This window comes from Boleophthalmus pectinirostris, unplaced genomic scaffold, assembly GCF_026225935.1.
Source record: "Boleophthalmus pectinirostris isolate CB_2022bp ecotype Guang Dong unplaced genomic scaffold, ASM2622593v1 HiC_scaffold_9, whole genome shotgun sequence".
NCBI classification, from domain to species: domain Eukaryota; kingdom Metazoa; phylum Chordata; class Actinopteri; order Gobiiformes; family Gobiidae; genus Boleophthalmus; species Boleophthalmus pectinirostris.
The window spans coordinates 30,953,380-30,976,713 of record NW_026571541.1 but is presented as its reverse complement, the minus strand read 5'-3'; the positions used below and the strand labels follow the sequence as shown (position 1 = coordinate 30,976,713).

At 40.9% G+C, this 23,334-nt stretch overlaps 1 protein-coding gene across 1 annotated transcript in view; it reads right to left on the bottom strand.

Annotated features, from left to right (window-relative positions):
• LOC110168350 (protocadherin-16-like) overlaps positions 1–23,334 on the bottom strand; it is a 477,426-nt gene that overhangs the window by 107,401 nt on the left and 346,691 nt on the right. The window contains 3 exon segments of the mRNA XM_055166708.1: positions 12,996–13,117; positions 13,120–13,152; positions 20,382–20,478. Of these exon segments, the coding sequence (XP_055022683.1) occupies positions 12,996–13,117; positions 13,120–13,152; positions 20,382–20,478 (252 nt within the window).

Here is a 23,334-nt window from a genome sequence, read left to right as displayed (position 1 = left end):
CAGACGGTTTCCATGAAGTGAAACCGGCTGGTGAATCAGGCTAGGATGAACTTTGGACAGAATCTTACAGCTAACCTTAAGGAGAGTTTGAACACAAGCCGGAAGAGATCACTAAATTACTCTAACATTTATGGATGACTTAAACCAGTTTAGTTTTGAGTTTTGGATTTGTTATTAAATACTTTAAAGCAGTCCTGCATTTTGGGTCCTCCCTCTGTTTCTACATGACACATTGGCCCACGATATAATTATATTTGGCCCACGAGATCATGTCAAATACAGAGAGACTACAGAGACATTATTTATTTAAAATATTATTATTTTATATTTTGCTTGGGTTTTTTTTTTTTGCTATTTTGCTGAATCTAATGTTTAAGCAAAACTATTATTAATCATTTATTTTAATAAGAAAAGGTTTAACATTACATATCTCAAAAAAAGAGAAAACATGCAGATGTTGAAATTTTTCAATAAATATTTAGTTCAGCCCACAACTTAGTCCCAGTTTTTAATTTTGGCCTCTGTGAATCTGAGTTTGACACCCCTGGACGATATTTTCAGAGCTAAGTTATAATTCCTGTTTCCTTATCACAAACACATGTGCAGTGGTGTTTTGTTTTATTCATTTAGGCTGAGTGCTTCTTTCAAACAGAAAACACTGTGTTCCACCTTGTGATGTCATGTGGTAATACAGGAGGTGCTCCTCTGTGTTTTTAAAATCCATACACGCTCAATAGGATCAGGATTTAGGCACGTTTTTGATGAAGTTACAACATGGTAGAATGACTTTTTTAAAAATGATTTTGCATAATACCCCCTCTTTAAACTGTTTTACAATGAACAAAATATAAAATGTTAAAGTTTTGTACCAAACTGAAAAAGCATAACGTGACTTCTTCAAAAATAAAAGAAAAGTTAACCTGCACTTGCACGCAGTTCTCAAGTGACTAGTCAAATCCAGTCAAAAATCATAATCCGGGCATTTTTAACTTTTTGAAGATTTTTGAGTTTCCAAAATAATTTCATGTCAACCTGTTTGTCAGTTTGATGGTTAAACGTTTCCTTTCCCTCTTTTTTTGGCCAACTGCTTGAAGTGAATCCCGATGGCCCGTGAGCATTTGGCCATGTATTCTGGCGTGCCTTGATAGCCGTGCTCCGTAGAGGGTCGGGGCCTGTACGCCGAGCACACGGGGCAGGCGGGGGTGAGAGCGGAGAGAAGGGGGGATGACGGGCGGTTCAATCAACAGCCCGAGGACGCGTTTGAAGAACACTGATTTACAAAACGTTGCACATCTCATGCCCAGTGTTGAAAAGCAGCGGCAGAACTGTCAGGCAACCGAAGAGACGAGCAAAGAGACGGTCCGTGCCAGCGCTCACGAGCCATCGGGACGGTTTCACTGGGCCAAAAGAACGAGAGGCGGTGCAGTAGCCAAAGATTTTTACTCAAATAAGAGCAAAGATTTGAATAATATTAGTCAAGTAGAAGTACAAAAGGAGTGCTTCAAGAAATTAAGTAAAAACACAACTACTCAGGTAAATTAAAGAGTAACTGTCAGGAGGTAATATCTGATTTTAAAACAGAAGTGACAAAAAAGAAAAATGAGACAAACTAAATTATATCTGAAGGAACAAAGCAAAAAACACAAATCAGTTCATATTGTCAACATAAAGCTTTTGTGACTTGTAGAGTAACCAAAACATTTACTCAAGTAACAGTACTGTATTATTTTTGCTACTTATTTAGAATTTATTATTACCATTTATATTTTTCGGCCTTTGTTATTATATTATATTGTGATGTGTGAGCTACTGTGTCCAAATAATTTCCCTTGTGGATCAATAAAGTTTGTCCAAGTCTAAATCTAAGTCTGAGTCTGAGTCTGAGTCTGAGTCTGAGTATCTGCTGTATTCTCAAAAGTGCAATTTCTTTCAAATGTCACTCAAGTAAATGTAACTGAGTAAATGCAACTGTATTATAATATAAAATTGTGTTTATGGAGATGTTATTACTTTCCCTGGAATCCCTGTATGGCATTAAATTTATGTTGGATTTATTTGATTACAGGAAGAACTAGAAAAGCACTCAGAGAGCGCAGACCTCCGCCAAGGACTACAGTCCCCCTCATATTAATTGTGTTTTCCATAAATATTTGTCTCGTATCTTTCAATTTGGAATATGAAAGAGGATCCCATTGTCCATCCCTGAGTCAAATTTCATGGGGTTTGGTCAATAATTAACCAAGATATTGAGAAACAAAATTTTTGGGCCCATTTACCACAATGTTAACTAAAATTTCAAAGTGATCCAGAATCCAGGATTTCTTCCGGATCACCCCCAAAATGAAATCAGTTCTTCCTTTTCACATTTCCAACAAATCCTGAAAATTTCATCAAAATCAGTCCATAACTTTTTGAGTTATGTTGCTAACAAACAAACAAACAAACAGACAAACGCCGGCAAAAACATAACCTCCTTGGCGGAGGTAATAAAACTTGAAAAACATGCCATTCTTTCTGTGCGTGTTCTCATTTCTCCACAGATCTGGCCTGTAAATAGGTGGGTTTCACGTGACATCACAGGGCTACGTTTGTCAGCACGCAAAATCAGATGGAGGGCAGGAAGTGAACTGACTGGAGGAAAATGCCGATGTGTTGTGTAGTTTACGGCTGTGCCAATCGTTCTAACCGAGAGAAGGAAAAGCGATTTTTTTTTTAGAGTTACCGAATATAGTCGTCCACAAAGGTCAGAAATGGGAAAAGCTGACAGAACAACGCCGTAAAAAGTGGATTACAAACCTGTTTGCGGTCGGGAGGAGCAGAATTCGGTAATGCTCGTGTCTGCAGTGACCACTTCCTCAAAGGTTTGTTACAAAGCTAAATAGTTTTTTGTGGTTTACCTAAACATAAACGAATCATTAACGACTAACGGCTAACGACGTATGTTGACATTAAATAGTTCAGATGGAGGTTACTGCCGATACGCTGCAGTTCTTCCATTCGTCTAAACACATAAAATAAGAAACACTCACCCCGGCGAAGACCAAACAATAATCATCATTTAGGCGTTTTGCATCGAGGTTGAGGACCCATCCACTGACAAAAAAAGTTTATATGCCTCCAAACTTTTGTACAGCTTCATCTGTTGTCTGGTGTAGAACGATGTCTGAAGAGCTAAATAGTTCGTGATCTCCTCTGCCTCGATTGTCGGCAAATCTTTTACTTCGGTTGAAAATTCTCTCATTTTCAATAAGATCAGGGTCACGCCCAATATATTTGTCGACTAACTGCTCGTACTTTTGCCTCGCTACTGGCTCTAAATCCTTACAATAAGAACTCTTGTCCATATCTGTGTTCTCCAGAGCCGTGTTTGTTTGTCGTGTTTGTCTTCACTTCCTGCCCTCCACCTGAAATTCGCGCATCATCGTGATCACGTGACTGAAACCCTCCTATTGGTCTGGTAGCACTGGCGTCCCCTTCTTGTCTCCATAGAGATGGATACATTTAAAGGGCCTATATCAGACATTGTGTCATGGTTCATGTTTGTAGTGGTTGTATTTGCTCATTTGGGTGTTTTTATTTTGACATTTGTCGTGCCTGCTTGTAGTTTTGAGTTTTACTTCCTGTCTTGATTGTTTGCCCTGATGTGTTTGTGATGTGTTCTCCTCTGCCCTTTGTTGGTCCATTGTCTCTGTCACAGTTTCATTTTGTGTCGTGTCATGGCAGTTTAGTTTTGAGTTTTGGATTTTTTGGATTTATGGATTTGTTATTAAATACTTTAAAGCAGTGCTGCATTTTGGGTCCTCCCTCTGTTTCTACATGACACATTGGCCCACGGTATAATTATATTTGGCCCACGAGATCATGTCAAATACAGAGAAACTACAGAGACATTATTTATTTAACATATTATTATTTTATATTTTGCTTGTTTTTTTTTTTGCTATTTTGCTGAATCTAATGTTTAAGCAAAACTATTATTAATCATTTATTTTAATAAGAAAAGGTTTAACATTACATATCTCAAAAAAGAGAAAACATGCAGATGTTGTTGAAATTTTTCAATAAATATTTAGTTCAGCCCACAACTTAGTCCCAGTTTTTAATTTTGGCCTCTGTGAATCTGAGTTTGACACCCCTGGACTATATTTTCAGAGCTAAATTATAATTCCTGTTTCCTTATCACAAACACATGTGCAGTGGTGTTTTGTTTTATTCATTTAGGCTGAGTGCTTCTTTCAAACAGAAAACACTGTGTTCCACCTTGTGATGTCATGTGGTAATACAGGAGGTGCTCCTCTGTGTTTTTAAACTCCATACACGCTCAATAGGATAATTTTCAACCCTGGAATTTCTAGTCTTTACTGAACTAAAGGTAAAAGGAGATATAGACAGTGTTGGGAAGATTACTTTTAAAATGTATTCCCCTACAGATTACAGATTACAGACCCCAAAATGTAGTTTGTAATGCAAGCCATTCAATTACTGTGAGTAATGTAATCTGAATACTTTGGATTACTTGATTTGCTGTAGAGAAGCAAAAACAAGGAAATCTTCACATAAGATGTTTGTCTGATAAAAGAAAATAAAAAGCCCAGACTTTATTTAACCAAATTAAAAATATTATTGATAGAAGAGGAGGAGACACGGTCCGCACAACATGGTTTAGTCCTGTTAAATCCTGTTTTAGACCTGGTTTAGTCCTGGTTTAGACCTGGTTTAGTCCTGGTTTAGTCCTGGCTTAGTTCTGGTTTAGTCCTGGTTTTAGTCCTGGTTTTAGTCCTGGTTTAGACCTGGTTTAGACCTGATTTCGTCCTGGTTTAGTCCTGGTTTAGGCCTGGTTTTAGTCCTGGTTTTAGTCCTGGTTTAGTCCTGGTTTTAATCCTGGTCCTGGTTTAGCCCAAAATGTAAAAACAGGAACACACCCCCATGTAATCCATTTACTTCAACAAAGTAACTGTAATCCAATTACCACTCACTGAAACAGTAACTGTAACTGAATACAGTTACTCATAATTTGTACTCTGATTACGTAACTCCGGTACATGTAATCTGTTACTCCCCAACAAATTATAAACAAAAAGAGACTTGACTTCTACTTCCCTACTGCAATGGAGTTCATCAACAAAAGTACAAATAGACAAAAAATAAGTAACTCAAAGCAAAAACCACCAAACACCTGCACAGAAGTCTCTCCCCAATTGATGACACCTGCTTTGCTTTTATACCCCGACCAGCAGGAAGTACCTCCCCCCAAAGGTGAGTATTCAGGTAACTCCCAAAGCAAAGCAAGTCCCCTTTCAAAATAAAACATGAATTTAAAATGAGACAAAGGCCCCCAGTTTGTCACAGTATTTGTTTGTTTGTGACACAAAACTTGAAAAACTGAACAAATAAAAAGTTAAAAAAAAAAAGAAAAAAAGGAGCTGTTAACTAAAACTACCACTATATGACATCACAAGGTGGAACGGAGCATTTTGGGCTTTGGAGATGTTTGGAGACTAATAATAAAGATACTCAAACACGTGTGAATGAAACAAAACACAATTCCAGGTTTGTTTTTGAGGAAGCAACAATATTATAACATGATTTGAAGCTCACGAGAGTCAATGAGTGCGTATACATGCACAGCAATAACCCGGTTATGATCGGGTTTTTTGAGTATCCCGGTTTCTTGATGGTGCATGTATACGCAGTAACCCGGTTTCAGTAACCCGGTTATGGCAGTATCCCGGTTATTAGAAACCGGGTTACTGTAGCTGGTTTATTCCGATAGTAACCGGGATACTTGTGACATGTAAACGCAGTACCCCGGTTACTGCAACATAAAGTTGAGTGCGCATGCGTCAAAAAGACACTTTCCAGCCTTTCACCACAACAGTAGTCACATAAATAAATTGACCAAGATAAATAAAGTGACCAAACAAGTAAAATGACTGTAAAATAAAGAGCTGCGCTAAACCTGCACTCGTACGACCTGCACTCGTGTGACGCTGAAAAGCTAAAACATGAACTATCTCCTATACTCTATACGCATGAAACACACTTACCATCATTAGCGCCTCTTCTGTCACAGAAATAACACACATAATCCACAGAGTCGTGTCATTTAGTCCAAAAGAAACTGATCGCATCAGCGGCGCAAGGAGCGAGTTGTTTTTATCGCTGCTAACAGTTTATGCTAATTAGCCAAACGGTCTTAAGTTTCGTTTCTGTAAAACGTAAACAAATGTGATCACAGATGAATTATACGATCAAACGGGCTGATGTGGCTCTATAGTGTTTATGGTTTATATGTTGTAAAGTTGAGTTTATTTATGTAGAAGATTTTAATGAAGAATCTGCACAGTGGATTGTGGGAGATCTCGTAGCTCCTTAGCTTCTTATGCTAAAGGAGCTCACGGTTTGTATTTTTCCTGGTTTATGAAATTGATTTAAGTTAATTTTTGCACCTGCGCATTTGTAAGATTATGTCAAGAAACCCGGGATACTCCATTTGATCATGTACACGCGGATATGAATACTGACATAACCGGGATATGGCTAATAACCGGGTTATTGATGTGCATGTATACGCACTCAATATATGTGTGTGTAATGTTGGACCTTTAATGCCACGCTGCGGAACATTCCAAACGGAGCAGGAACATGACCAGAAGAGATACGGCGTGCTCCTTTTATCTGTGCTCTGACCAAAGCGAAATGTCCCCCCGAACCTCGCGAAAATGAAATATTCCCAACTCCGAAAACAACTTATTTTTCCTCTCAGGCCCACAATTTGTATTCCGAACGCATTTTATCCCCTGAGACATTTCATTTACCAAAGTGGCTGTTGCAAAATGGTGCTTTACGCTATTTTATCCGAAACAATAGGATTTCTCATTGTAATCTTTCTGCCAAATTTCCAATCTGCCAACTCTGTCACATTTTGTCTTTTCTCTGTTGGTCCAGATATGAACATCTACAGGCAGCAATCTAATAAACTATGAAAAATGACAAGCTCCAAATTGGTTCCACATTAGCCGAAAATGAAGTGTTCCAGAAATACGTGGATACAGTGTGTGCTATCATTGATGGCGTTGCTAAATGGGCCTGAAACAGTCATTATGAAAATGCGTCATAAGCAGCGCAGAGTTCGGGTCTGTTTAGACGACTTCATTACACCGTGAGCCCAAAACAAATACCGGGACTTCTGCTGTTTAGATGGAAGCCTATGTTACTGCAACCTCCAAGTGATCATTATAGAAAATAGACGCTGAAGTCGGGCTGAGGTGTGCGCCGTGTTGACAATGTGGGGTTCAAAAAATACATGTTTAGAAGAGAAAGAAAGTGCGCAAATTGGCGTCTAAAGGGGCTCGAATTATGTTATTTTCTGAGCCGTGTTATAATGTTTTTACCTCATCAAAAACACACCTGGACTTGTGTTTTGTTTCGTTCACACATGTTTAACACACAAACCCTGTGTATTTAGGCTGTGTTCTAACCTCAAACTGAAAACGCTCTGTTCCACCTTGTGATGTCATGTGGTAATACAAGAAGTGCTCCACTGTGTTTTTAGACTCCATACACCTTCATTAGGATCATTTGGATGATTTCAGCTCTGGAATTGCTGATCTCTACTGAACTAAAGGTAAAAGGAGCTGTTAACTTGATTAACTACTGCTTCATGACATCACAAGGTGGAACAGAGCATTTTGAGTTTTGGAGTAATATAGGACCTTTAAAAAAGTGGTAGAGAAGAAACTCCTTAGGCTTAACTTGGTGCAAGTAACAGAAACTGTAATGGTGTCATTCCCTAATCGCATCTTCAGATTTAATAATTGGGTCGCGAGGAAGCAGTCTAAGCAGGGACTCCCAGACTTCCATCACCCCGGACACTTCCTCCAACTCCTCCTGGAGGCGTTCCCAGACCAGCCCAGAGACATAGTTCCTCCAGCGTGTCATGGGTCTTCCCCGGGGCCTCCTCCCGGTGGGACATGCCCAGAACACCTCCTGAGGGAGGCGCCCAGGAGGCATCTAGAACAGATGCCCGAGCCGCCTCAGCTGCTCTCCACATGGAGGAGCAGCGGCTCTACTCCGAGCTCCTCCCATGTGACTGAGCTCCTCACCCTGTCTCTAAGGGAGTGCCCAGCGGAAACTCCGCAGTGTGGCTGGTCAAGAACCATGGTCTTGGATTTGGAGGAGCTGATCTTATTCCCAGCTGCTTCACAAGCTTTTTTTTTTTTTTTTTTTTTTTTTCTAATTTAATGCTCACATAATACACATGAAGCCCTTGAGTCATGTTGTTACCTCCTCAAAACATGTTCATGGTGTCACGAAGTGGTAACAGCTCCTTTTTACCTTTTGCTGAACCAAGACTAAACCAGGACTAAACCAGGTCTAAACCAGGACTAAACCTAAATGAGGACTAAACGGACTAAACCAAGTCTAAATGAGGACTAAACCAGGTCTAAACCAGGACTAAACCAGGACTAAACCAGTCTAAATGAGGACTAAACCAGGACTAAACCAGGACTAAACCAAGTCTAAATGAGGACTAAACCAAGTCTAAATGAGGACTAAACCAGGACTAACCAGGTCTAAACCAGGATAAACCAAGTCTAAATGAGGACTAAACCAAGTCTAAATGAGGTCTAAACCAGGTCTAAACCAAGTCTAAACAGGATAAACAAGTCTAAACCAGGACTAAACCAAGTCTAAATGAGGACTAAACCAGGACTAAACCAAGTCTAAATGAGGACTAAACCAGGACTAAACCAAGTCTAAATGAGGACTAAACCAAGTCTAAATGAGGACTAAACCAGGACTAAACCAGGTCTAAACCAGGACTAAACCAGATCTAAACCAGGACTAAACAAACACTCGTATCAATCACAGACTCCTATTTAAATCCATTTTGTATATATATATTTTTTTTGCGTTTTCATCTTTCTCCGTTGCGTCGTAAACCCATATTGAATCACTTTCTCTCGGTCGCACATTAAAAACGGGGGCTACCGTGTACAAGTGGTGCAGTCATGGAGTTTGACCTGGATCAGGCCGGTGCAGCTGGCCTTCATCACGGCCCACCTGGGACTATTTGAATCTGCTCCACTTTTTCCATCGCTTCTCTTCAAATCCCCCCCTTTTTTTTTTTTGACAAGTCACCGAGGAACGCGAGAAGAGAAAGAGAGGGGAGGGAGGTCTTGTCAGGAGGGCCTCTGATATCCACTTTGATTTGGATGTGAAAACGAGGTGAGGGTGTTTGTTCTGGCGCCGCGCCCGGTCTTATGCCATGAAGCCCCCCCCACCCCTCCCCTTTAAAAAGAATATTTCTACACGTCTCGTCTGGTTAACGCTCTCGGGCGAGTTACTTCAAAACGTGTTATTTATGACTTTTTGTCGTCATTTCAAAGTAATTTGTTACATCACAATATTACTGTTACCGACTATTGCAGCACTTTAAGATACTCAAAAAAATAAACGCCGCTGATCGTCAAATAACAACCACTGAGCAAAGACGTCGAACTTTTGTACCGAATATGGACTGAACCAGGACTAAACCAGGACTGAATCAAAATTAAACCATGTCTAAACCAGGACTGAACCAGGACTAAACCAGGACTGAATCAAAATTAAACCAGGACTAAATCAAGTCTAAACCAGGACTAAACCAGGACGAAACGAAATGTAAACCAGGTCTAAACCAGGACTAAACCAGAACTGAATCAGGACTAAACCAAGTCTAAACCAGGTCTAAACAAAGTTTAAACCAGGACTGAACCAGGACTAAACCAGGACCAAACTAGGACTGAACCAGGACTAAACAAAATCTAAACCAGGTCTAAACTAGGACTAAACCAGAACTGAATCAGAATTAAACCAGAACTGAATCAGGACTAAACCAGGTCTAAACCAGGATTAAACCAGGACTAAACAAAATCTAAACCAGGTCTAAACCAGGACTAAACCAGAACTGAATCAGAATTAAACCAGAACTGAATCAGGACTAAACTAGGTCTAAATCAGGTCTAAACCAGAACTAAACCAGGACTAAACCAGGTCTAAACGAGCACTAAACCAGGACTAAGACAGGACTAAACCAGGTCTAAACCAGGACTGAAACCAGGACTAAACCAGGACTAAATGAAATCTAAACCAGGACTAAACCAGGACTAAACCAGAACTGAATCAGAATTAAACCAGAACTGAATCGGGACTAAACCAAGACTAAACCAGGAAATCTAAACCAGAACTAAACCAGGACTAAACCAGAACTGAATCAGGACTAAACCAAATCTAAACCAGGTCTAAACTGGGTTTAAACCAGGACTAAAAAAGGACTAAAACAGGTCTAAACCAGGACTAAACCAAGTCTAAACCAGGTCTAAAACAGAATTAAACCAGGACTAAATCAAGTCTAAACCACGTCTAAACCAGGACTAATCTTGGACTAGGACTTGGAATCTAGGACCGCCCCTGAGAGAACCCCGAGCCCGTGGATCAGGGCGTCCGCAAAGCGCGATCGGGCATCAGCTGCTCTTCGCCCCGTGGAGCGTGGAGTCCTGCGTCGGTCCTTTCGCCCGCGGTCACCCGACGGTCTACGTGGGCGCACCTCTGTTCCCGTCCCGACACTCGGACCCGTAACTTTGGCATTTCACCGCTGCCGATATCGCGGCGATTTTAGCGAATTTATATGAAGAAAAACGAAAAACCCACCACTTCAATCCAGGTTAAAAAAGTATTGTGACGCACGTTACTTTTACGACATTTGTACCAAGTAAAATATTACCATTTTTTTCGCTGCAGTGCCTTAAATTACTGCATTACAGCAAAAAGCACCACATTTACAGTCATTCATTACTTTTATAACTCGTTCCTCCCGACACTGGTGGTTAATATGAATTATGTGGCGCAATCTGCTATTTTTGAGTCGTTTTTAATTACAGAGATCAGCCCTCATCTCAAATAATTGGGGGAAAAAACACAACTTGAAGCGTGGAATACATTTTTTAAATAATGATTGCTCGGATGTCTTTGAACGTCACACGGACTGTCCTATTTTAATAATTCAGAGCGGAGGAATCAGCGCTGATTATGGTTATTTTTAGAAGTGCTTTTCAAAAAATGCATTCCACATGACAAGATGCTTTTTAATTTACTTTTTTCTTAATACTCAGATGAGATTTTTTATATTAAAGGAACAGTACGTAACCTGTGTTCTTATCAAAACAGTTTTACAGTCACAAGTGCAGATAAAGGACACGTACAAGGTTTTCTCATTCTCAGATTACGGACAGTCCAGGTCAGTCCGTGTATCATTCGTTCATTTGTTTTCAAAATAAAACCAAAAATAAGGAAATGAGAAAGAAAAACAAACTATTTTCTTCATTATTTGTCTCCAAAACCAAAATGAAAAAACAGAAAATGGTTTGTTTTTTTCCGTTTTCGATTTTGTGTTTAAATGAATAATGGAAAAAATGGATAACAGCAGTTTCTCGTTTCCGTGACTTAAAACTGCGATGCCGGACTTTTGCGCCGCATACGGACTGAACCAGGACTAAACCAGGTCTAAACCAGGTCTAAACCAGGTCTAAACCAGGTCTAAACCAGGTCTAAACCAGGTCTAAACCAGTACTGAGTGACAGGACAGACCAGAGTCGCGCCCACGTAGACTGTCGGGTAATCAGGACTGAGACCAGACCGGGACCAGGCCAGAACCAGACCAGGACTGAGACCGGGACTGAGACCAGGACTGCAACCGAATTAGTGCTGGTTTATACCTGTTTTAGGCCTGTTTTAGTCCTGGTTTAGTCTTGGTTCAGTCCTGGTTTAGACCTGGTTTAGACCTGGTTTAGACCTGTTTTAGTCCTGTTTTAGTCCCTAGAGAACTTAGAACTAAACCAGGTCTAAACCAATACTGACTGTCGGGTAATCAGGACTGAGACCAGACCGGGATCAGGCCAGGACCAGATCAGGACTGACTAAGAGTGGGACTGAGACCAGGACTGCAACTGAATTAGTCCTGGTTTAGACCTGTTTTAGTCCTGTTTTAGTCCTGGTTCAGTCCTTGTTTAGACCTGTTTTAGTCCTGGTTCAGTCCTGGTTTAGTCCTGGTTTAGTCCTGATTTAGTCCTGGATTAGTCCTAGTTTAGTCCTGGTTTAGACCTTGTTTAGTTCTGGTTTAGTCCTGGTTTAGTCCTGGATTAGTCCTGGTTTAGTCCTAGTTTAGTCCTGGTTTAGACCTAGTTTAGACCTGTTTTAGTCCTGTTTTAGTCCTGGTTCAGTCCTTGTTTAGACCTGTTTTAGTCCTGGTTCAGTCCTGGTTTAGTCCTGGTTTAGACCTGTTTTAGTCCTGGTTTAGTCCTGATTTAGTCCTGGATTAGTCCTAGTTTAGTCCTGGTTTAGACCTTGTTTAGTCCTGGTTTAGTCCTGGTTTAGTCCTGGTTAGTCCTGTTTAGTCCTGTTTAGTCCTGTTTTAGTGGTTTAGTCCTGTTTAGTTTTTAGTCCTGGTTTAGTGTTTAGTCCTGGTTTTAGTCCTGGTTTAGTCAGTGGTTTAGTGTCCTGGTTTAGTTTTGTTTTAGTCCTGGTTCAGTCCTTGTTTAGACCTGTTTTAGTCCTGGTTCAGTCCTGGTTTAGTCCTGGTTTAGTCCTTGTTTAGACCTGTTTTAGTCCTGGTTCAGTCCTGTTTAGACCTGTTTAGACCTGTTTTAGTCTGGGTTCAGTCCTGGTTCAGTCCGTATGAGGTGCAAAAGTTTAAGTCATGTAAACAGGAAACATTTTTCATTTTAACACAAAAATCAAAAACTGAAAAAACAAATCATTATCTGTTTTGTCATTTTGGTTTTGGAGACAAATAATGAAGAAAATTGTTGTTGTTTCATGTTCTTATTTTTGGTTTTATTTTGAAAAACAAATGAACGAACGACACACAGATTTGGTAAAGTGACGTGTGGTGCTGGGGCAGAGTGAGGAGGGGGTAGTTGGGGTATTTGGGGTATTTGGGGCAGTGGAGTGACCTGTATGGTGACGGGGCAGGAGGCGCTGAGAGCAGGGCTGCCCCGGTCTGTGGCTGTGGCGGTCAGGCTGTACTCGGAGCGGTCGCTGTGGAGCAGGGGGGAGGAGGACCGCAGCTCCCCGTGGACGGGTCCAGGGAGAAACGCTCGGCTCGAGGACCTGCGCACAAGAGAAAACATCAGGAACGCACTGATTTCACTTTTTTTTATTTAAATACCATAGAGCACAGGTGTCAAACATAAGGCCCGGGGGCCAGATCCGGCCCCCCAGGACCTTTAATGTGGCCCTTGGGTGATTTTCTACTAAAATGTTTTAATTATATTTTATAACAAATCAGAAAATAGCGCAATCAAGCAGTGCAGAGGCTGAAAACAGGATTTATTTCTTTTAAACAAAAATAAAACGAGACAAAACTGATCCTGAATGTGTCATGTCGCTGTTATTTATCTCCCAACTACAGGAAAAAGTAAAAATTAAAACACTATGAGCCAACTACGACCTGAAAATATTATATGTCACAGGATAACGACAGAACCCATATTTGGAACGTAAATTAAACATAAATTAAAATTATAGTATGTTTCCAATCAAAATGTATGTAAAGTGTGTGTCTATTCTTATCTGTTTTTATGCATGTTTAGATTTTTATTTTTTATTTTTATATGGACAGGTGTTGAAAAAAAAAAAAAAAAAGTATATATATCTGATCCAGTTCAATTTTCAGTATCAGTATCTCCTGCATCACACCTGCCCTCACCTGTCTCGCCCCTCCTGCCACTCACCTCACTTCCCCCCTCACCTGTGATTTTCTACTAAAATGTTTTAATTATATTTTCTATTAAAATATTGTTAATTTTCTGTGGTGTTTATCACAGCAGCGTCTCTGTACGTGGCCCCTCCCACCAGAGCAGCACAAATGAAGACTTGTCTCTTTCCAAACGCTCTTAAAGGACGATCGTTTTGACTGTTGACCGTGACACCCTCATCAACAAAATGTCCAAAATGAGAAAAGTGGAGCCGAGTGCAGCATTTTACAAGAAAAATTTACTTATTCCTATTTGCAAACAAGTTCATGTTAAAACATTGTGTTGAAATTGAATTTTGAGTGAGTCATGAGTTTTCTGATCCGGCCCCTTTGGGATCAAAGTAGGTTGGATACGGCCCCCGGACCAAAATGAGTTTGACACCCCTGCCATATAGAGTTAAAGGTCTTATATTACGCAAAATTAACTTTAAATCACGTTAGAATACTGTTACCTCCTCAAAAACAGACCTGGACTTGTGTTACTTCAAAACTGTAACATGTTATTTATGACTTTTTACTGTCATTTCTAAGTAATTTGTTACATTACAATATTAATGTGTTTAAAATGTAAAACATGACACGACTGTTGTGTTTCTTTTAAGTGACTCAACAAAATAAATGTCGTTGATCGTCAAATAACAATCAGCGAGTGAAGATGCCGAACTTTTGCGCCGTGTATGGACTGAACCAGGACTAAACCAGAACTGAACCAGGACTAAACCAGGACTGAACCAAATCTAAACCAGAACTGAACCAGGACTAAACCAGAAACTGAACCAGAGCTGAACCAGGACTAAACCAGGACTAAACCAAAACTGAAAGAGCTGAACCAGGACTAAACCAGGACTAAACTAGAGCTGAACCAGGACTGAACCAGGACTAAACCAGGACTAAACTAGAGCTGAACCAGGACTGAACCAGGACTAAAACAGGACTGAACTTGGACTAAACCAGGACTAAACCAAATCTAAACCAGAACTGAACCAGGAAAAAACAGGTCTAAACCAGGACTAAAGCAGGACTAAAGCAGGACTAAACCAAACCAGGACTGAACCAGGACTAAACCAAATCTAAACCAGAACTGAACCAGGACAAAACCAGGACTGAACCAAGACTGAACCAAGACTGAACCAGGACTGAACCAGAGCTGAACCAGGACTAAACCAGGACTAAACCAAATCTAAACCAGAACTGAACCAGGACAAAACCAGGTCTAAACCAGGACTAAAGCAGGACTAAATCAGGACTGAACTAAACCAGGATCTAAACCAGGACTCTAAATCAGGACTAAACCAGGACTAAACCAGACTACTAAACAGGACTAAAAGCAGGACTAAACCAAATCTAAACCAGACTGAACCAGGTCTAAACCAGGTCTAAAACAGGACTAAATCAGAACTAAATCAGGTCTAAACCAGGTCTAAACCAGGTCTAAATCAGGTCTAAACCAGGACTAAAGCAGGACTAAAGCAGGACTAAAGCAGGACTAAACGAAATCTAAACCAGAACTGAACCAGGTCTAAACCAGGTCTAAAACAGGACTAAATCAGAACTAAATCAGGTCTAAACCAGGTCTAAACCAGGTCTAAATCAGGTGTAAACCAGGACTAAACAGGACTAATCTTGGATTAGGACTTTGAATCTGGGACCGCCCCTGAGAGCACCCGAACCCGTGGAGCAGGGCGTCCGCAAAGCGCGATCGGGCATCAGCTGTGCTTCGCCTTATGGAGCGTGCAGTTCTGTGTCGGTCCTTTCGCCTGCGGTCACCCGACGGTCTACGTGGGCGCACCTCCAGGCCCGTCCCGACATTCAGAATGATGTCGTTTCCCCGCTGCTGATATTGCACTGATTTTAGCTCATTTGTATGAAGAAAAACGAAAAACTCACCACTTTAAAGGTCTTATATTACGCAAAATTAACTTTAAATCCCGTTAGAATACTGTTACCTCCTCAAAAACAGACCTGGAGTTGCGTTTTGTTTCATTCACACATGATTCTAGTGAAGTTGTGGTTTGTTTTGTGAAGAACTCAACCTAAATATGCAGGATTTGTGCGTTAAACATTCGTGAATCAAACAAAACACAACTATGGAAATGTTTTGATGAGGAAACAACATTATAACAAATCAGAAAATAGCGCAATCAAGCAGTGCAGAGGCTGAACAACAGGATTTATTTCTTTTAAACAAAAATAAAACGAGACAAAATTGATCCTGAATGTGTCATGTCGCTGTTATTTATCTCCCAACTACAGGAAAAAGTAAAAATTAAAACACTATGAGCCAACTACGACCTGAAAATATTTATATGTCCAACCAGGATAACGACAGAACCCATATTTGGAACGTAAATTAAACATAAATTAAAATTATAGTATGTTTCCAATCAAAATGTATGTAAAGTGTGTGTCTATTCTTATCTGTTTTTATGCATGTTTAGATTTTTATTTTTTATTTTTATATGGACAGGTGTTGAAAAAAAAATAAAAAAAGAATATATATCTGATCCAGTTCAATTTTCAGTATCAGTATCTCCTGCATCACACCTGCCCTCACCTGTCTCGCCCCTGCCTCTCACCTGCCACTCACCTCCTGCCCTTTACCTGCCACTCACCTCCTGCCCTTTACCTGCCTCTCAATTGCCCTTACTTACCTCTCACTTCCCCCTCACCTGTCACTCACCTGCCTCTCACCTGCCACTCATCTACCCCTTCACCCGGATCCTTCACCTGCCTCTCACCTGCTCTTCACCTGCTCTTCACCTGCTCTTCACCTGCTCTTCACCTGCCCCTCACCTTAATCTCACCTGCTCCTCACCTTCTTCCCACCTTCTTCTCTCTTTCCTCTCACCTGCTCCTCATCTTCCTCTCACCTCCTCCTCACCTTCCTCTCACCTTTTTCTCACCTTCTTCTCATCTTCTTCTCACCTGCTCCTTCACCTTCTTCTCACCTTCTTCTCACTTTCCTCTCACCTGCTCCTCAACTTCCTCTCACGTTCTTCTCATGTTCTTCTCACGTTCTTCTCACCTTCCTCTCACCTGCTCCTCATCTTCCTCTCACCTGCTCCTCATCTTCCTCTCACCTTCTTCTCACCTTCCTCTTTCCTTCCTCTCACCTGCCTCTCATCTGCTCCTTTCACCTTCCTCTCACCTTCCTCTTACCTGCTTCTCACCTGATTCAACCTTCCTCTCACCTTCTTCTCACCTGTTCTTCACCTGCTCTTCACCTCTCACCTGCCCTTCACCTCTTCCTCACCTTCCTCTCACCTGCTCTCACCTGATCTTCACCTGCTCTTCACCTGCTCCTCACCTGCTCTTCACCTGCCTTCCCTCACCTTCTTCACCTGCTCTCACCTTCTTCCACCTTCTTCTCACTTCCTCTCACCTGCTCTTCACCTGCCTCTCACCTTCTTCTCACCTTAATCTCACCTGCTCCTCACTTTCTTCCACCTTCCTCTCTCTTTCCTCTCACCTGCCTCTCATCTGCTCCTTTCACCTTCCTCTCACCTTCCTCTTACCTGCTTCTCACCTGATTCAACCGTCTTCTCACCTTCCCTCACCTGCCTCTCATCTGCTCCTCATCTGCTCCTTTCACCTTCTTCTCACCTTCTTCTCATCTTCTTCTCTCCTGCCTCTCACCTGCTCCTGACCTTCCTCTCACGTTCTTCTCACATTCTTCTCACCTTCCTCTCTCTTTCCTCTCACCTGCTCCTCATCTTCCTCTCACCTGCTCCTCACCTTCCTCTCACCTTCTTCTCACCTTCTTCTCACCTTCCTCTCACCTTCTTCTCATCTTCTTCTCACCTTCCTCTCACCTTCATCTCACCTTCCCTCACCTGCCTCTCATCTGCTCCTTTCACCTTCTTCTCACCTTCTTCTCACCTTCTTCTCATCTTCTTCTCACCTTCTTCTCATCTTCTTCTCACCTTCCTCTCACCTTCATCTCACCTTCCCTCACCTGCCTCTCATCTGCTCCTTTCACCTTCTTCTCACCTTCTTCTCACCTTCTTCTCACTTTCTTCTCATCTTCTTCTCTCCTGCCTCTCACCTGCTCCTGACCTTCCTCTCACGTTCTTCTCACATTCTTCTCACCTTCCTCTCTCTTTCCTCTCACCTGCTCCTCACCTTCCTCTCACCTGCCTCTCATCTGCTCCTCATCTGCTCCTTTCACCTTCCTCTCACCTTCCTCTCACCTTCATCTCACCTTCCCTCACCTGCCTCTCATCTGCTCCTCATCTGCTCCTTTCACCTTCTTCTCACTTTCCTCTCACCTTCATCTCACCTTTCCCCATCACCTGGCTCAACCCGTCTCATACCTGCCTGTCATTCTTCTCTCATCTTCACCACCCACTCACATCTCTGCAGACCATTTTTAAAAAATCCTCCTCTCTTCCTCTCCTCCTCAGTGGCATCATCTCTTCTTCTTCTTCTTCTTCTTCTTCTTCTCTCCTCGCTCTGCTCCACCAGCGTCTATTCCCCGGGGGGACTGAGATTCCAGCTCACACTCGCGTCATTCATCTCCCTCGAAAAGCTGCTGAGGTCTGAGCGCCAAGAATACGACTCGTTCTCTCTTCCAGTCTGTCCAGATTCAATTGTATCCCACAGTGTAACAGAACTCTCCCAGTATCTCTTACGTGATTAAAAGTTGTGGAACTCTTCCCACGGTGAGTAAGTCTACAAGTAACAAAAGCTTTACATTCACAGTATGAAATGATGAATGAACAGTTGTGTTTCTCGCAGAGCTCCTCCAGAAATAATTTAGTTTGTCTCATTTTTGCATCTGACCTTTGATACCAGATTGTGTGCTTTATTTATTTTCTCATCTGTGTTATTATGTTGTGAATGAATGAAACAAAACTCAACTCCAGGTTTGTTTATGATGAGGAAACAACATTATAACTTAAATCAGAAAATAATATCCATTTTGTGTAATACTGTACAGGACTTTTACAGTGTTTTTCGGACTATAAGTCGCACTATTTGTCATAGTTTGGGTGTTTCCTGTGACTTATACTTCAGTGCGACTTATATATTAACATTTTCTCTGACAGCTGCTCTAGTGTTGTGTGTCAGTATCTGCTGCTCCTGTTCCTCCTGTACCACTGTCACTTCACTGTACTGCGCATGTCTCCTGCAGAAAGAGCCTCTGTCCTGTCTGTATCATGTCAGTCGATCGCAACATTACTTCTGCACCACTGAAAACGTTAAATGTAAACAAACTTATAAAGACAAATGAGAAGACTGAACACAAATGTCCCCAAAAAGAAAATCAGATTTTACAGATTACAAGCTGCAAGTAGTGAAATCTGCAGCTGAAAACGGTAATCGAGCAGCAGAAAGAAACTTTGGAGTGAGAGAGAAACTTGTGACACTGGGCGGGTGCAAAATGCAACTTTCCTGGAAGTCACTGGATGGATCGACAAAGCCTGGACTTCAGTGACACTGAAATCATCCTGTCAGGATTCAGAAAGGCCAGAATAATTCTAACTGGAACTGATGCTGACAACAACTACACAGAAGAGGAAGCGGCGCTCTGTTTACCTCCGGAGGTCGCGGAGTTCCTCAGAAGTGACACCGACGATGAAGAATTCAATGGATTTAGTGATTTGGAGTGAGATGGAGAGTTTGGTAAACTTGTTCTGTTCTGTTGTTTATATTATAATTATCTGAAGAACTGTTCATATGTGACGTTAACAGTCTGTTGTTCTTTCTTCTATTGTTTTTACTATAACTCGCCTTTCAAGATTTAGAATTTATTTATTTGGAGGATAAGCCCCTTGAGATGTCTTGCCATTTCATTTTCGAGGGGGGTCCTCATAAATAGTCTGAGTCAGAGAGCGAACCAGCCAAAGCAGCAAACTGCATCTGTAGTGGCTACACAAATCGAGATTATTATTACTTATTACTATTATTGTGGCTACAGGACTTTGTGATGCAATGGCTCTTTATACTGTATTTCTGTATAATAAGATGCTTTTATAACCATGAAATAGTTATTGAGGAGTGGATTGTTTCAGACGGAGCACTATTGAATACAACAAAAGATGAAATGTCGGTTCCTGGTCTCTGATTTTATAAAGTAAATTAAAAACTGTAAGTGTGATAATCTGGTGCGACTTATATATGTTTTTTCCTTCTTCATTATGCATTTTTTGGCTGGTGCGACTTATACCCCAGAGCGACTTATAGTCCAAAAAATAAGGTGATGTTTTTTGGCTACTCTACCTGCCTCTGATGTTTCCAATACACAAAACATTTATTAATCAGCCATAAATCAAGTAAAACAGGGAAATGTATATTATGCAAGAATAAAAAGCTTTTAGGTGTATTAATATATAACAAATGGAGTCTTTGCTTCATCAAAACTATTCAGGCATGTTGCAATCCATTTTAATGCTACATATTGCCTTGACAATATGACCTCAAATGCTCTACGGAAACCCTAAAATGTGCCGCACTGAGGCTTTTCTGTGCTACTTTGGACATGAGACTGAGAGCTCTGAAAAGGAACTCAAGTCATAACCTTCTGGTTGAGTGGTGAGAGTGATTCAGATGTTTGGATGTTTTTTTTTTTTTTTTCCTTTACCTGACAGAGAGTAGAAGACCGTTCCATTTTCTCCTTCGTCGGGGTCTTTGGCCTGGAGCGTGCCCAGTAGAGCTCCTGACGCCTGGCCTTCTGTCACCTGCCAAACACACACCAAATTCATAAATTAGGACACATTCTGCCATAGACTGTGTAAAGAAGTGCACTAAGTGAGTGCGGCGTCACCCATAGCATTCAGCTCCAGTCAAATGAAGCTCATTGAAACTAGAGGTGTCCAATTATCGCGTTAGTTGCGATTAATTAATTACAGTCATATTTAGCGCATTATGTTTTTTAACCGCCTTAATCTCATTTTTAATTTCTAACTTTACTGTTTTTGTATGCGAGTTGCCTTATTATAAAATCAGTTTTTATGTGTTGTTAGGACAGTCTGCTCGTTCCTGCAAAGAATTGTAATTTTCATTCCCGTTCTCGCCACATTTGCGATAAACCTGCACACGTCTGATCTCTGAAAACATCGCGACACAGACACAGAACAGACTCACCTTCAGCATCAACATCCATCTGTCACAGAAAGAACATCTATATTCCACTGAGTCGTGTCCTTGAGTCCGACAGAAGCTGAACCACATCAGCACACAAGAGCGTTTCTTTTATTTTATTTTCTTGGTTTAGTTTATGCAAATTAGCCAAGTGTTTTTTAGTTTTGTTTCTGTGAGACTTGCGCAAATCTGCATTAAACACATTATAATGTCAAACGGGCTGATGTGGCTCTAGAGTGGTGATGGTTTATATGTTGTTAAGTTGAGTTTATTTATGCAGATTAGTAATAGTAATAATGATGATACTTCTATAAAAAACATTAATGATAGTATGAAAATAATGTAATAATGAATTCAAATGAAAATACCTCAAGTTGAAGGTTTTTCTCAGTATTTTTTAGGTGAGATTAAAAATTAGGTTAATTAGATTAATTAATTACAGATCATAATTAATTAATCTTTCAATTTTTTTAATCACATGACAGCACTAATTGAAACTGCGGGTGAAAGTAGAATTCCATGTTTGTAATTCCGACCGCGAGTATTACAGCCCAACCCAAGAGCCAAGACGTGAGTGAAACTTCTGAAGGTAACGTTGCTTCCATGAGCAAAACTGTCAATCAAAACGCTGTCGGGAGCAAACTCAGGGAAAGAACGTGCCTGATTTGTCTGATGTTAATGTTCATATCTGGATTTATGGACAAAATTGTGAAATAAAATAATTTAGAATGGGTTAATATGAACATTTTAAGACCAAAATGATGAGGCTCACAACAGTTTCTATACAGTCTGCAGTCTGCATTATGGAACTTTTTGTAGAAAGGTCGCCTCTTGTCTCTATGAAGACGCTGATGTTGTTGCTTCATCTAGAATCTTCCACAGAATACCAGGAAACGTATCTATATCTTACCGTGATGTGTTTTTCAAGATTTCTGAGCTATTAAACATACATAACTGAATAAATGAAACATATAGAAGTTTAATGTCCATATTGTGGAACGTTCCATGAAAAACAATGGTCAGGCCTTCTCTGCTGGCTTAAAAGACTTATGTTAATTATATTATTATTAAAGGGACAATCTGGAATTTTGGACATAGGCCAAGCTTTCTATCAGGAAGTACAACTCACTCCTGCTGCTCACACATAAATCCTTCAAATGCAATGTTGGTTTTACTTCTAAAATTATTCTATCAACACAGACATTCACATCGACAGTCTGGTGTAATAATAGATTTTCTTCAGGTGTTTTGTGGAGTGGGTGAGACTGTTTTTAGTGGCAGGATAAATATGACCATTGACATGCACTAGTCTAGCACCAGTGACCTCTGCAAACACAAGGACTGGATGGAATATTTTAAAAAAGTGTCTCCACACGTCTCCAACACTCTGGCTCAATAGGAAATGAGGCTCTATGTCCAAACTTCTGAACTGTCCCTTTAAATAATTCCAAATGGTCTGTCCACTTCCTTTCAGAGCTTTTTTGATGGTTGTGCTGCTTCCAGACATGTATTTTCATATTAAAGCATTTGACCAATCACATTTCAGCCGTCATTTGTTGCCAGGCAGAGTCAAAGTCAAAGAAGTCTGAGGCCCTCGAACACTAAATAAATATCGATGAAACTGTTGTCAGATCTTGAGTTGGTGTCTCCAGGGTCTTCTAGCAGGCGTATGACCTCGCCAGATTCAGACCCGTCGATTGGACAGTCAGAGAGCAAACCAGCCAAAGTAGGAAACTGCATCTGTAGCAGGCTGCGCAAATCGAAATTATTATTACTTAGGAGTGTCAAATTATCGCGTTAATTGCGATTAATTAATTACAGTCATATTTAGCGCGTTATGTTTTTTAATCGCGTTAATCTCATTTTTAATCTCTAACTTTACTGTTTCTGTATGTGAGTTGCTTTATTATAAAACCTGTTTTTATGTGTTGTTGGGACAACAACACACACATCATGGTAATTCCACTCACAAAACACAGTAAGAGCAAAACGTCAGTGCGGCGTCATTGACGTGTCAAACAGTGCACAGTTAAAAACACATGTGTCAACTTAGTGACACTGCCTACAACTGAGGGGCACACGCACACAAACACACACACACACACACACACACACACACAACACACACACACAAACACACACCTTCATCATCGTCATTAACCTGAGAACGCGTGGACCACGTTTCCTTCCGTAGTTACTGCGTGGACACCGACGTGCTCCCGTGAGCCGCGTGTGGATCGTGTTTTCTCGCGTACGCTGCGTAAACCGCGCTTCCTCCTGTGAGCCTCTAAACCAGAACTAACACCAAGACTAAAACCAGGACTAATCCAGTCCAGGACTAAACCAGGACTAAACCAGTCCAGGACTAAACCAGGACTAAAACCAGGACTAAACCAGGACTAAACCAGGACTAAACCAGTAACCACTAAACAGGAAACTAAACCAGGATTAAA